Source organism: Onychostoma macrolepis, chromosome 06, assembly GCF_012432095.1.
Source record: "Onychostoma macrolepis isolate SWU-2019 chromosome 06, ASM1243209v1, whole genome shotgun sequence".
In the NCBI taxonomy this organism is placed as follows: domain Eukaryota; kingdom Metazoa; phylum Chordata; class Actinopteri; order Cypriniformes; family Cyprinidae; genus Onychostoma; species Onychostoma macrolepis.
This window is the reverse complement of record NC_081160.1, coordinates 22,397,672-22,413,906: the sequence shown is the minus strand read 5'-3', so window position 1 is coordinate 22,413,906 and position 16,235 is coordinate 22,397,672. Positions and strand designations below refer to the sequence as shown.

At 36.6% G+C, this 16,235-nt stretch overlaps 1 protein-coding gene across 1 annotated transcript in view; it reads left to right on the top strand.

Annotated features, from left to right (window-relative positions):
• Positions 1-16,235, top strand: part of LOC131543086 (gamma-aminobutyric acid receptor subunit gamma-3) — a 120,629-nt gene that overhangs the window by 83,081 nt on the left and 21,313 nt on the right. The window contains 1 exon segment of the mRNA XM_058780309.1: positions 5,557-5,639. Within this exon segment, the coding sequence (XP_058636292.1) occupies positions 5,557-5,639 (83 nt within the window).

Genomic DNA, 16,235 nt, shown 5'->3' with positions numbered 1-16,235 from the left:
TGAGAATATTATTACAACTTACAATAACTGTTTTCTATTTTAATGTATTTTACACTATCATTTATTTCTATGAGGAACTTTCTTCAGTGAATCGTTCTCAGTGTCACATGATCCTTCAAAAATATGCTGGTTTGGTGCTCAGGTAACATTTCATAATATCAGTGTTAAAAATCATTTTAAAGTGCCCCTATTATGGGTTATGAAAGGTTCATATTTTGGTTTTGGGAGTCCCCAACATCAGGTTGACATGCATGCAAGGTCAAAAAACACTTTCATTTTGTTATAATATGCATTTATTTTTACCTTATTTGCTCAACGACTCCCAAACGATTCACTCAATGATTCATTTTTCCAAACCCCTCCTTTGCATGTCGCTAATCCGCGGTGATTGGTCCGATTGGTCAATTTCATTTAAAGCAGAGAGCAGTGCTGCTTTGTGTACAGCCGTTACCGGGGAAACAGCTATTTTTAACTCCAAAAGCCCATCTAGTGGCAACAAGTGGGCGGCAATATGCTAATGTTTCATGTTGACGTCAACATGAAACGGCTTAAGATTCGTTTTAAAAACGACTCATTTCAATGATTCAGAGTCCATTCTTTTCTTTTTTTTGAGAGACAATAACTTTATACACGGTGCATTTTCAGATTTAAAACTTTGTAGGATGTTTTCATTCACTTAGAGCTGCATGAAAGGTAATTTTCAAAAATCCATAATAGGGGCACTTTAAGTGCTGCTTAAGAATTTTTTGTGAATTCTGTTTCATTTTTAATAGAGCATTCAAAAAATGGCATTTATTTTATGTATTTATTTATTGTATTGTTGCTTTTAATCAATTTAATGACTATTTGATGAATACAAGTATTAATTTCTTTAAAAAAAAATTTTCCCTTCCCAGTGCTTTTTTTAGGAAATGTCAGCACTCTTGGAATGCCGCTTGTCCAATCAAATTAGAGAAACAAATGTAACCATTGTATTTAGCGATTTAATGAATAGTCTTCTGTTTTGTTACTTAGTTAGTATTCGCCTCGGGCCCAAACATTTTAATACTTTGTTTTTCATATAGCTCTCCAGACCTGTGCTAAATACAGGTGCATCTCAATCAATTAGAATGTCGTGGAAAAGTTCATTTATTTCAGTAATTCAACTCAAATTGTGAAACTCGTGTATTAAATAAATTCAATGCACACAGACTGAAGTAGTTTAAGTCTTTTGTTCTTTTAATTGTGATGATTTGGCTCACATTTAACAAAAACCCACCAATTCACTATCTCAACAAATTAGAATACTTCATAAGTCCAATAAAAAAAACATTTTTAGTGTATTTTTGGCCTTCTGGAAAGTATCTTCATTTACTGTAGATGTACTCAATACTTGGTAGGGGCTGCTTTTGCTTTAATTACTGCCTCAATTCGGCGTGGCATGGAGGTGATCAGTTTGTGGCACTGCTGAGGTGGTATGGAAGCCCAGGTTTCTTTGACAGTGGCCTTCAGCTCATCTGCATTTTCTGGTCTCTTGTTTCTCATTTTCCTCTTGACAATACCCCATAGATTCTCTATGGGGTTCAGGTCTGGTGAGTTTGTTTTTGAGTGAGTTTGGCCAGTCAAGCACACCAACACCATGGTCATTTAACCAACTTTTGGTGCTTTTGGCAGTGTAGGCAGGTGCCAAATCCTGATGGAAAATGAAATCAGCATCTTTAAAAAGCTGGTCAGCAGAAGGAAGCATGAAGTGATCCAAAATGTCTTAGTAAGCGGGTGCAGTGACTTTGGTTTTCAAAAAACACAATGGACCAACAGCAGCAGATGACATTGCACCCCAAATCATCCCAGACTGTGGAAACTTAACACTGGACTTCAAGCAACTTGGGCTTTGAGCTTCTCCACCCTTCCTCCAGACTCTAGGACCTTGGTTTCCAAATGAAATACAAAACTTGCTCTCATCTGAAAAGAGGACTTTGGACCACTGGGCAACAGTCCAGTTCTTCTTCTCCTTAGCTCAGGTAAGACGCCTCTGACGTTGTCTGTGGTTCAGGAGAGGACAACTGTAGCCAAATTCCTTGACACGTCTGTGTGTGGTGGCTCTTGATGCCTTGACCCCAGCCTCAGTCCATTCCTTGTGAAGTTCACCCAAATTCTTGAATCGATTTTGCTTGACAATCCTCATAAGGCTGCGGTTCTCTCGGTTGGTTGTGCATCTTTTTCTTCCACACTTTTTCCTTCCACTCAACTTTCTATTAACATGCTTGGATACAGCACTCTGTGAACAGCCAGCTTCTTTGGCAACAAATGTTTGTGGCTTACCCTCCTTGTGAAGGGTGTCAATGATTGTCTTCTGGACAACTGTCAGATCAGCAGTCTTCCCCATGATTGTGTAGCTTAAGCCCTATTCGGACTGGATTAGTTTTACAAGGGTAGATGGAGTAATGTTAATTTACCACAGGACGTCTGAAATATTAATGGCCAATTCGCACGGGATAAGAAATCTCAGTAAAACTACCAGAAGTGGGAGGAGTAACTCGATTTACGCACCGCCGTCACCTCCCTGTCGTCATGTGTGTGCTACATCCATCGATTTATTAATTAAATTAATTAAATTATGATTGGATTCTGTTTGCAATAGACACTTACCTAAAGCTAACAGAAGTTTCATGCCTCTAACAAGTGCTTTCAAGTCGTTAGTTTCGACCTTCTTTTTGATCTGAATGGTATGCATTGTCATATTCAGAAAACATTTGAGGTTTGCCGCAGACTTGTCCCACCACCTAGAACACAACTGAATGTTTCTTCAAGCATGGAAAAAACGCGGAAAACTACTTTTAAATAGGAAATTATGGAATATTTACGTACATATTTACAGCTGGTCTATTCGCACGGGATTAGTATTACCTGAGGTAATTCTTCCGGACATGTTTACAGAAGGTAAAAGTCACCGTAATCTTTACTGACATCGTCCGTAATGATTACTGAGATGGCACATTCGGACGGGACTAAAATCACTGAGAAGCTCTGGTAAAAATTACTTTACCCCACCTCTCCATGTAAAACTAATCCCGTCCGAATAGTGCTCTAGTGAACCAAACTGAGAGACCATTTTGAAGGCTCAGGAAACCTTTGCAGGTGTTTTGAGTTGATTAGCTGATTGGCATGTCACCATATTCTAATTTGTTGAGATAGTGAATTGGTGGGTTTTTGTTAAATGTGAGCCAAAATCATCACAATTGAAAGAACCAAAGACTTAAACTACTTGCATTGAATTTATTTAATACACAAGTTTCACAATTTGAGTTGAATTACTGAAATAAATGAACACTTCCACGACATTCTAATTTATTGAGATGCACACCTGTATACTTTCAGATTCACAAGTGCTAATGAAGGTGGAGTTAAATCAATGACAAAAACAACAACATATGAACAGAGAACAAGCGCTGAAGAATTTTGGCAAAACAGCTACTTTGTTAATGCATCTCAGGCAGAACGATGGCCTATTCAGGCCTCTCAGCTGCCTGAAGACCAGAGCGTCTATTTGGACCAGAGGAAATTTCACAGGCCAGTGGAGAGACTACATCATGCCATCTCCAGCGCTCCGTGAAATATTTCCTTGGCAACAGGAGAAACAGCACTGATGCTGAGGGGCAAATTCTGCGGATAAAGCCAATCTGGAACAAAGGCTAACTAGATGCTCCCATATGGAGCTCGTGATCGATATTCAGTGACACAGCAGACATGCAGCAGTGGTATTTAGGAGGAGTGTGAAGGGAAAAGGGTAGTGCAGACTACGAAATGTCACTCTCTATTTTAATTGCAGTCATCGGAGCTTTGAAGTAAACAATGCTGGAATTTGTGAGTGCTGTACGCTTTCTGAGCTGCAACGCGCAGAGCTCTGTGGCACCGATTCAGGTCTGAGCTCAGAAATGAGAAATTTAATTTGCCATACCTCACCATAATACTTAATATGTGCTGTCGGGACATTTGTTTACCAATACAGCAATATTTACCATGATGGCTTCTTTGTTACATATTTGCAAAGGCTAAGGTTGCTACAGTAAGCCAATTATCCACTGGCGCTATGTTACTCACTGAAGCAAGCGATTGTGTTTAAACAGCCAACAGAGCCGTGTGTATCTACTTGTCTATTCATTTCAAATGCTTTAGAACCAATCCATCATTTTGTCTTGCAGCAGTTGAAATTTACCTATAATCTACTTGATTATTATACTTTATTTATCATATTACTGATTACAGACTTCAAAATAAGGCTCAGGCAAACAAAAAATGTCTCAACCCATGAAACAATAATGAGCTGAAGAGGATCTAATATAATTTACTGTATGTTATCATTTGTAAAAAAAATAAAAATAAAAATCTCTACGTATTCACAGATGCCACTGTTATTATATGAGGTGGTCCATTTATCATTTTTAACTTACCGTAATTAAATTTGCTATTAGCAGATGCCATTATTATTATAACTGGTATTTTTCAATTGCAATTATTTTTGTCATTGAAATTTCTTTTCTGCCATAATTTCTCATGGATCTGCATAACTTTTAAATTCATGTAATTAACCACTCTTGAACTGCAGAAATGATCTCATGTGAAGAAACTAGCTATAGGAGCATGCTTTCAGAAAAAAGGTACAAAGCTGTCACTGGGGTGATAAACTAAGATACAAAAGCTGAAAAGTACATCTCTCTACCTTATTTACCCTTAAATTATACATATTGGTACTTTAATACATATAGGTACATGTTTGTACTTGAAATCTACATATTAGTACTTTATAAGTACATATTGGCACATAAAGTGCACCTTTTGAAAGGGTCCCACCCTAGTGACAGTGACAGTTAGACAAAACATATTCCAAATAAGTTCATTTTAATGCTTTTGAGATCCCTCAAAAAAAGACTTGGGATCATGTACAATATCTAGTACAATATAATGAAATATTAGCAATTTATGTGTTGCTTATTTAATCAGAATACATGTTACTGGAGATTTATTTATTTATTTATTTTTATAACTCAAGTATGCTTGGTCATGAGAGGAGAGAATAACATTTCTGTCATATTAACGGTGTCATCCTTATTCATGCTACACAGTTAATAAGCATGCAGTTATCACAGCTGTGGTTCATTATATTCTTCCTGTGGGAAATAATAATTAAAACTTTAAATCCTACACTTGTATGAACCCGACGCTTCACACGTCAGTGACTTCACCTGAGCGTAACACACTGGGCTGTCGCTGTCACACAGAACCGAAAAGAGAATTAAACCCTATTCAGAGTAGACATCTGTCAAACAAGCTTTATCTAACTGCCAAAAGTTAAATAAGCAGAAAACATTATTTGTCAGCCCTCGTAAGGGCAACATCTGATCATAAAATATCATGAATCAGCATGTGATTTGTCTAGCATAAGTAGCAAAAAAAATAGCATAAGTAAAACAGGGGATTTAGATATTTCACTTAAAGCAAATGCATTTTGCTTTCTGCATAATATTGTACTGAAATGTCTGTTGCATCATAGCTATATGTTACTTTTTCTGTTCATAGATTGACCATAAATGCAGAGTGCCAGCTTCAGCTGCATAACTTTCCTATGGATGAACACTCCTGCCCTCTCATCTTCTCCAGCTGTGAGTATCTCTTCTCTTTAAGCTCCACGTATTCACAACTTTATATTTCCATTTCCTTTAAAGGCCCTTTTTCTTCTTTGGTTGTGAATGTTTTGGTTGTCATTTGTTCTGTTGTACAAGACAACCTTAAGCATTCATGTACAGCAGTATCAGCATGTATTATGAAATGTTTCATTTGAAGTACATCAGCACAGTGTTGCATAAGCAACTTCGATCTTTTTGAATGGTCAAAGCATTTCTCGCTCGGTCGCCTTTCATGCTGTAAATGTTCCATTTAGATGAACAATATAGCCTAGAATGTTTTTGAAATATACACAAATCTTCTGGAACAAGTGGGAAATTGTCTGGAAATCCACTTTAGCCATTGATTTCAATGGATGTTTTTTATTATACCACTTCTTTTTTTTTTTTTCATAACAAAAGCAATACTTTTCTTTTCTATTTTCAAATAACAGCAGTAAACAAAACTTACCATAAAAGCAATTCAAGCTATGACAATATTTCACATGTGAAAGAAGCCTTTACATTGGAGTCACAGCAGCAAAAAAAAAAAAAAAAAAGAAAGAAATTAGTCTATGTGGAGAAATTGAAAAACTAAATTATAAATTTTTTAGCACAAAAAAAAATCTAACATTATATATGGACTTCAGGGGAAAAAATAAATAAGGGAAAAATGACCCCTTTAACAGAGAAAGACAATCAGAAGTGATATTTAGCCTGTAAAATTGGATTTTATGGATAAGATTGCTAGTGCACTGTTCTGACGGCAGACATGGCATTGCTGTAGGGAATGTGTCACTGCTAATTAGGATGTCATGCTTTATGATGTAATATCTCATTTTTGCTCTCCATATATTCTCTTATATTGAAAGTAGGCCATGGATTTCATTGTATATATACACCAAGGGCACGGATAGGCTGGTAATTACTCTGCGTGTCCGACGGGCTCTTGAAGGCTGGCTTCATTAGCAGGGTGTCATGAATGACATTACTCAAGGGTGATGGGTAATAGGTGATGCATCTGTGGTGTTAAGAGTCCAGGCAAAGAGGGACATAGGTAAATTGGAAAAGTTTGTGTCCTTGTGTAATGTGTTTTCTCACTCTGCCTCTGCTTCTACCCCCTAATACCCACATCAGTGCTCTCTGCTCTTCTCAAAATGTTTTTTTGTCATACTCATTTGTGGATCCATGCTCAAAAAGTCGACACCTTGCAGAAAGCTATGTTTTACATCACACCCATTTTCAACAGTAATCTTATTAGAGTTTGTGTGGCAAACACTAACTAAAGGTGTTCTTCTAAAAATCAATGTTTTATTGAGAGAGAGAGCTGTTATAATAAATGGGTAGCACTTTATTTTACAGTACGTGTACTTCCCTGGTACATACATGGTACATATCTTGTAATATAGATATTGCCACATATCAGGCAAATGAGTGGTAACACAAAGTGTATGTACATGGTAACAAATAAGAAACACGGCTGTACTTAACAGTCGTACATGCATGGTAATTAATGTTCAATGTTCAATTTATTTATAAAGCACATTTAATACAACTTTAGTTGACCAAAGTGCTGTACATAAAACATAAACCTAAACATAAACAACTAAAACATATAACCTTAAAACAACCCGATCATCTATCAGTTGAGTTTGAGTTAAAAGATGAGTTTTTAACAAGCATTTAAATTCAGACACTTGTAGAAGCAGTTTTGATAGATAGAGGCAGAGCGTTCCATAATTTGGGGCCATCAACAGAGAAGGCTCTATCTCCCCTACATTTTAGTCTTGTTCTGGGAACCCACAAACAAATTAGTTTGTACATACAGACAAGTGTGGGTAAGAATGGTCACTTACAGGTAGTGCCTGTACATGGTAACTAATTAGATACTTTACTGTACTTACTAATGTATATACATGGTAAATATGTAGTACTTACGGACAAGTGGGTACAAACAGGCAGGTCCTTACAGTATCTATATATGATAACTAATAAGACACATTACTGTACATACTAATGATATGTACTTGGTAAATATGTAGCACCTACAGAAAAATGTGCTATTATGTGGTAACAAACAAGACACATACTGTACTTGGTATACACGTGGTAAATATGTAGTACTTGCAAACATGTGTGTGTTAATGTTAAATTGCTCTCCACAACAGTACTTACAAAATTTGAAGAATTGGTAATTCCTGTGTAATGTTTATGTAAAACGGTGCACTTATTTTAAAGTCCTATTTCCATATACTTACTATGTACCATCTACCATCAGTCACTTAGTAAGTACCTTGATCCATGTTTATACCCCCAACTTGAGTAACGCATAACTTGTTCTGTACATTAACTAATAGGTACATACACCAGTACCTACATAGTAAGTATATAGAAATAGGACTGTAAAATAAAGTGCACGGTTTTACATAAACATTACACAGGAATTACCAATTCTTCAAACTTTGTAAGCACTGTTGTGGAGAGCAATTTAAGATTAACACACACTTGTTTGTAAGTACTACATTTTTACCACGTGTATACCAAGAACAGTATGTGTCTTGTTTGTTACCACATAATAGCACATTTTTCCGTCGGTGCACCATATTTACCATGTACATATCATTAGTATGTACAGTAATGTGTCTTATTAGTTACCATATACGGATACTGTAAGGACCTGCCTGTTTGTGCCCACTTGTCCGTAAGTACTACAGATTTACCATGTATATACATTAGTAAGTACAGTAAAGTATCTAATTAGTTACCATGTACAGGCACTACCTGTAAGTGACCGTTCTTACCCACACTTGTCTGTATGTACAAACTAATTACCATGCATGTACGTCTGTTAAGTACGGCCGTGTTTCTTATTTGTTACCATGTACATACACTTCAGGTAAGTACTTTGTGTTACCACTCATTTGCCTGTAGGTACAAGATATTTACCATGTATGTACCAGGAAAGTACACGTACTGTAAAATAAAGTGCTACCAATAAGGGTTTACGGTTGTTTACTTTGTGGTTGCATTATAGAAAATATAGTGAGGTCAAATTCAGAGAATTACTTTAACTAGACAATTATTGATAGTCGCCTTTGTAGTGCATGGCACGAAAACATTTGTTAATGTGTATTTACTCATATCTGATAATAACTTTGATTTTGTATTACGACTGAAAGCTTGGCGCTGACTGTATTGAGACTTGAAGCACTGAAGAAAGTCCTACCTCTAGAAATATTTTGGGTTGCTCTTTCATTGCCATGGAGACTTTTGATCTCAGGTTTGGTTTAGTTCTTTTAGAAAATAGTTTGTGACATTGTTGACATCTCTTCCTCTCCAGGAGGTACTAAAGCAGGTTCCAGGGGCGCTTGGAAAGATTTAGATTTTACTGTGTTAAATATATAAAGCAGACTATGACTCTGCAAGAGCGTTTTTTACTTGTCTCACTCAAAGTGAATAATTTTAATAATGGTCATTGTTATGCTAATGATAAAGCTAAGTAGTCTCCAGTATAATTTGAGTTCAATGAAACAGATTTCTGCTTTGGTGTCAGTGAAGGGGTACTTGATTCTTACTGATGGCGCTGTAAGGAATACAAAAATGGTTGCAAAGACTCTGCTCTTGAGGGGGAAAAAAACATCTGAAAAGCAGGAGACATAAGCTAAAGTCTCTTTTGGTCTATATTTAACTGTATTGACTCAATCAAACATTAATTCATTATGTGTGCTATTGCTACTTTCCTTGAACTTTAAGTTATTTATATACACTATTAATTTATCTCATAATTAGTAAATTGATGACCATGCGTCTCAGAACGTCAGTGTCTTTAAGTTACTAATTATATAAATTCTTGAAGTTGGTGTACAGATTTTTTGTTTTAATTTGTTCTGAATTGAGGCACTCAACCATTTTTAGAGAAGAGCAAATTTATTTTTGTCTTTGACTAGAGCATTTGTTTTTATTGAAAAAAATGTGATTTTCCTTCTCTGTATTTTTGTTTTGTTTTCCCAGTGCAAAACATTATTAAATCAATAGACATTTACTTTAGAAGCAATATGACCTAAATTTTTAGACTTTTTTCAAAATTGAGTTTGTGCTTAAAATAAGAAAAAAATAATATCTGTCATTTTGCTTCTCAAGTAATTTATCTTGATTTAAGAATGTTTAGATATTTGTAATCCAAGTAAGAAAATCACTTTTTACAGTGTTATAATTTGCAGATTTATGCACTTTGAAAAGCTTCATTCGATTATTTAATTTATTTTATTTTATACAAGATACATACAAAACATATAGGATATCTTGCATGTGTATGTGAGGACAAATTTGGGCCACACTTTATTTTAAGATCAATTCTCGCTTTTAAAAATACAGTCAATATGTTAATAATAGGCATGATAATAAGCAACTATGTACTAACTAGTTGCTTATTATCATGCCTATTATTAATATATTGGCTGTTTTTTAGTACTTATAAAGCACATATTCTGCATGACCATATTCTACATCCCTAATCCTACCCAATACCTAAACTTCACAACTTACTAACCATTAATAAGCAGCAATTTAGGAGTTTATTGAGGCAAAAGTCACCAAGAATTGATCTTAAAATAAATTGTGACCCAAATTTGAGAATTGGTCCATATACTAAATTGTTACCAAATTTGTAGCCAAAAGTGAGATAAAAACCATTTGTAAAAACTGTATAAAAAACGTGTTGGCCTGTGCATGGCATTTGTGGAGTGACAGTTCAGAAACTCGCCGTTTTTATCTGTTTTAGGATGCTACAGGAAAATCTTAATTTCAGATAGAGCTCATTCTATACAACATGAAATATTACTCAATAGTTTGAAGATGTTTCTCCTCTGAAAGGCTTCATTAGTGGTAGTACGATGGGAATATCCCCGGCATTTAACCTTATCACGCACTCACCTCGTCATGCAACTCCAGATTGCTGCCGGAATTGCTTCAGTGAAGGTATGAATTTAGATCACTGAGGGAATCACCTGCCTGGTGCTGTGAATCACAATCTGTGAGTTTGAATTGGAGCGAAACCGGCAATGTAGAGATGTCAGAACGGCATTGTAAGTAGCTTATAAGAGATGTTGAAGATCCCCACTCTCCCCCTGCCGTGCAGGGATGCATCTTGACATAGATGACATCCCTTATGCTGTCTTCTCTGTCCTACCTCTGTACACTGCTGTGTTTGGCACTGGTCCCTAAGATGCAGGCACACAACATAAGTTGTGGTTCTCCAGTGATGGACAATGTGCTTAAACAAACTGTTTAATTTTTTCTGATTTATAATATCAGACAGTCCTTATTGCACTGAGCGAGATGGGGTCAACAAATGGTGGACGTCAGAAAAAATGGGTCAAATATATGTAGAAACAGCAATGTCATTATCAATTGCAAGAGATGATAATAACAGTCATTAATTACTACTGCTTACACTTATTCTGATGTATGGATATATAATGAAGTTTTGCAGTAGGATGCAGTGTCACTGCTAGAAGGATGTAGATCAGGTTTTATATAATGAGGTAATTCAGTTTAGGCTTCTTAACAATGGATGTGAGCAAGATTTCTTTTTTTAAGGGTAGAATTTAAATTCTCTTTGTCTTGTACCCAAACCTTCTCCGCAGGGCCTCTAAAACACAGCAAAGGTCCAAATTTTCACTGTTGAGGAAAGGAGAATGAGCCATAATAAGCAATCCCTCAAGCTTCTGGACACCCTCAGTCCTTTTCTTCACCTCTAAGCTACTTTCTTCCATTTCCCTGCAGCATTCGCCATTTGTTTTTGAAAAATCAGTGCTGGCTTCCAAGCCCTGCATTTTAAATTCAATTGATATGCAAATGAAGGTTAATGCCCATCAGGCAGGACCTTGCAGACCTTCTCATGTTAGCGGCCACACAGGAGCGCGCGTACTCGGACTGAAATGCCTGCCCCTGTATCAGTCACAAAGAAAATGGTCCACAATCTGCACCCGAGAGGAGCAATTTGCCAGAAAGATTATTTTAATATTTCACACCTCACTGCCCAGCACAGCAGCTTGTCCTCTAAAGCATATTTAACAGACTCAAACATACAGTGCTATAGTCCCTGTGTGCATAAACAAACAGACAAATAAAACACTCCCGAGCCAGTGTGTCTGTACCTGCCCTGCAGGGAATGAGGAGCTTTCAGGTGTTTAGCAGACCTGACACCAGGCATCAGGTTTGTCTGCTCTGATCCGACTGAAGCAAGCTGACGAGAGCAGTGGGCACCTTTCTACCTGTGTTTATCAAAGATGGCACCTGCCTCAAGGCTATGGGCTTTCACTGTATATCTAGTGACATTAAAGTAGTGTATATTTTTATTTATTCATGAACATTTTTGGCTTTTATTTCATTGGAGTAAGGCCAGAAAGTACTGGGGACTGAGAAAATGGATCATGAAATTATGGAGGCTCAACTCTAAACAAGCTGACATTCAAACATGACACTTTTTAAAAGGATATTTCACCCAAAAATTAAAATTCTATCATCATTTACTCACCTTTATGCTGTTTCGACATGATGCCAAAGAATGTTAGGGTCCAAACTACTTTCATTGTATATGGCAACATAGGCTCATTGGAAATATGTACCTCTAAATACATTTCTGCAAAACTGAAAAAACGTACCTACGAATTGCTGCAGTTTCCAGTTGAAATAGACATTCAGACAAGGCAGTAAAACTCAGACAACTTTTGTTCCTTTCCATACAAAGTATGATTTGCTTTTCACATAAAGCCTAATTTTCGCACAATTACTTCAGGAATATCATGTTATGAATTCAAAACAATTTTAACATGCTGCAACATTTGAAAACTGATACTTTTGAATGTTAGCGTCACACATCCAGCTTCATATGTATGGGTTTTTTTATTCTATATTTAGGTTTGCTCAGTAGCTCATGCAACTTGAGAGGTGAAGAGCTCAGGTGTGAATCCCATGAAACAAAACCTTTCAAACCTGCATATAAGGAAGTTCAAATGGCACAGTTGCATCAACAAATCCGTTTTTACTGTATACTAGTTTTGCATTTGTTAACACTATTGGGTAGTTTAACACTATTGGGCGGGTTTGGTGTAGGGGATATTTCCAACACGATAGAGCATTAACTTTTAGCAACACTACAAAAACAACGTAATATCAACGGAACAAAAACTTGCCAGGTTCACGTATTGAACCTGCGTTTTAGCGCCACTCACTGGACATTTCACTTTGAAACTGCCTCGAAACGTGCAGTAAGGTGCGTAATAACAGTGTTGCAGAAATGTGTTTAGAGATGTATTTCAAATGACCCTGGGTTGGTATATGGGCAAAAACACTGAAACACATTTAAATATTGTCAGAAGAAAGAAATTCATACAGGTTTGGGACGACATGACAACACGTTCTCTCTATAACAGGCAGATACAACTACTGTCATAATTTATTCAAAAAGTATTAATAGTTAAAGTCTTCCGAGGCAAAACGATTGATTTGTGAGAGGAATAGATGCGATCGCCGTCTCCGTCTGCCAGTTCTTCCTGTGTGCAGTCTCTGTACGCAAATTCAAAAAATGCCACCAGAAGAAGCCTTACGTCAACCTTGGTTGTGAAATGCGATTGGCTCTTGTGTGTCTCGTGACCGATTGCGTCATGCTACGGGATGGGAGTAGGGGTGTGTGCCATACTGCAAATTTTGGTATTGATCCGATACCAAGTAAATACAGGGCAAGTATCGCCGATATCGATACTTTTTCCTTTTTAATAACATACATTTAACTGACCAATTACACTTTGAAAATTAAAAATAACTTATGTTGATATGACTAAAATATTACATTCACCTTAAAGCTATGTGGATATTATTTGCCTTTCTGAAAGGAGTTTGCAAGCAGAGGAGCCCAGAATATGAAAGCAATGCATAAAGTTTCATGTTAAGCATTTTCCTCCCATAGAAAAGAGTTATAAAGAAAAAAAAACTTAACGTGGCCTAATGCATTAAGAAAGTAATATTGAAAGGCCAACTGATGAGAGATGTCAGAAATGCAAACTATGCAGGCAAGCAGCCCAGGATATGAACGCAAAGTGCATGTATGTTAAGTGTTTTCCTCTGATAGAAAACCTTTATAAAGAAAAAAACTAAAAAAAAACATGGCTTAATGGTTGAAGACAGTAATACTGTATAAAAAGGCCAAATTCAGTAAATTTAATGGGTCTGGCTTCCGGCTTCCAGTCTCATCCGCTTTCAGCAATTTTTAACTGTACGAAACAGCTCGTTTTGCTGCTTGCTTGGCAGGCCTATTGCAAACTGGTGTTTCTTACCGTATTATTTTAATGAATTGTCTTAATTATAAACACACACGGTGGATAGCACAAACAATTTTACCGTTTATTGCATTTATTATTATTTTTCTACCTACCGTGCCTAATGAAGTGGAAGTTTGGCACATTCAGTCTATGAAAAAAGCTTATTTCCACATTATTTCCATTTGGTGCTGTTGCCACAGTAGCGAATTTCTACCGTTCCATCTCTCACTGTAGCCAATAATATCCGCTTGCGCTTGGAGCCGCTGAGTCACGTAATGGCATAACAAAACACTAAAGCAGGGGAGGAGCAGTAAAGTTTGCATACGAGACGTGTCTATTCTTTGTTGAATGTATTAAGCAATATATTAAGTGTAGAGGAGAGAAAATTAACCTAAAGTATCGATCTAATCAGGCTAGTATCAATCCGATACTATCGATATTAGGATCGGTCCGCCCACCCCTAGACGGGAGTATGCTTTTGAATGAGATGAACGTGTTAATGGAGCGGGATGATATTCAGCGATTAAAACCTTATGTTTTACTCTCTTCTTCGCATAAAGACTTCGAATGGCTTCAGAAGACTTAGAATGCAACACGACTTGTTTGTATTGTTTTTATACTGCTTGTTTATGGTCAGTTTTTGCAATAAATACCTGTGACTGCACTTGTTTTGCCTGTTACGTGTTTCAGAAGTGGGTAGGTTTAGGGTAGGGGTGGGGTTAGGTGCTCCAATGAAAGTATAAATTTATATAAAATTATTTCTGTTTTTACAAATGCGTGCAAACCATTAAACTAAGACAAACAACTGAAAACAACGGAGAACCCTGCAAGTCGAAAAATTACGCTAAAGAGGTACCTTGAGCGTCAAAAAGCGACGTCAAGTGGTCCTGACCAAGCTTCAATATGAGTTGGGAGTGAGAACGTGTTGGACATGAGGGTAAGTAAATTATTACAGAAATTATTATCACTTTTGGGTAAACTATCCCACTAGTCACACTTAAATATGCATGCATTTTATTGTGTAGATAACAAAGTGGCATTTGCAAGAAGTGCCAAGTCACGACAATGTGTGATTTACATTGTATTGGAAGAATAAACAAAGGCAGAAAAGTAGAATTCAAATAGAACAAATATTTTCACACTTGCCATGCTATAATACACGCTATCAAAGCACATTATTCAGATCATGCAAAACCTAGTTGTATCCATGCAACATGCATCAAATTCATCAAGAAATCTGACCTACAGTAAATATCGTTTGGAGACCTGATGAAAAGGCATTGGTCATGAAACTCTGTATACTCATTTAAAAAGGTGGAAAAGTGCTGCGTGTGCTTGCATTTCCTGCAAAAACCACCATTTGTGGCCCTAACTGATGGGAGCTGCTCTTCCTGCTGCACAGAATCACCTTAGTGCCATTAACTCATCGAATTGCTTTGACTCCTCTTCATAGATTCGCTTGGAGGGGAAGACATTACCATTTCCATCAAAGCCTTTTTACTCTGCATAGAGGCAGTTATGAACGCTCTCATGCTCTGATGGTACTTCTGCTCAGACATGCCGGAACATTTATTGGTCATTTTCAAAGGATGGTCAAAAACAGATCTAGACGGATATGGGGGTTATTAACTGAGAAGCTTCCTGAAAATTATTTGCTCACATTAATGTTCACAATAATGTGTGAGACTGAAGAAGCGACAAGTGACACGAAACAAGAAAGATTTGGAAATTAAGTGACTGAGCAATATGCAAAAATGCAGTTCACAAGATATTCAAAGTGAATCAATTCTAATAATTTCCAAAATCGTAATTGATTGGTAGAGTATTTAGCGGCTTTTGCTTCTGCTGTGCTGCTCATAAATCATAATAAACCTGTCTCTTTTGTGTCTGTATTAGAAAATTCTCTGCTTGTTCTCATTCTTCTATTAATTTGTTTTGTTCTCTCTCCACTCTTTTGTCATCTGCAACACTCTTGTGGTTACATCTCTATATTTTTTTAATGTTTCAAATGTTGCAATAAGTTTTCAACTTCAAAATGTCTTTTCTCGTTCTGTTTGATGATCTCCCAAGCAATTTACAGGATCAGTTCACTGTCATAATCCAAACTTAAAAGTTCTCTGAAATTAGAGAACCTGCCCATTATCTTCATTCAGTTATAGCATCATCAAAGGCTTGCAAATGAAAAAGGTGACAAAAAGTTTATGTAGCTGAAAGTTTTAAATGAAAATGGTACATAATATGGAATATATGACTAAAAATAAATGAACACTGTCCT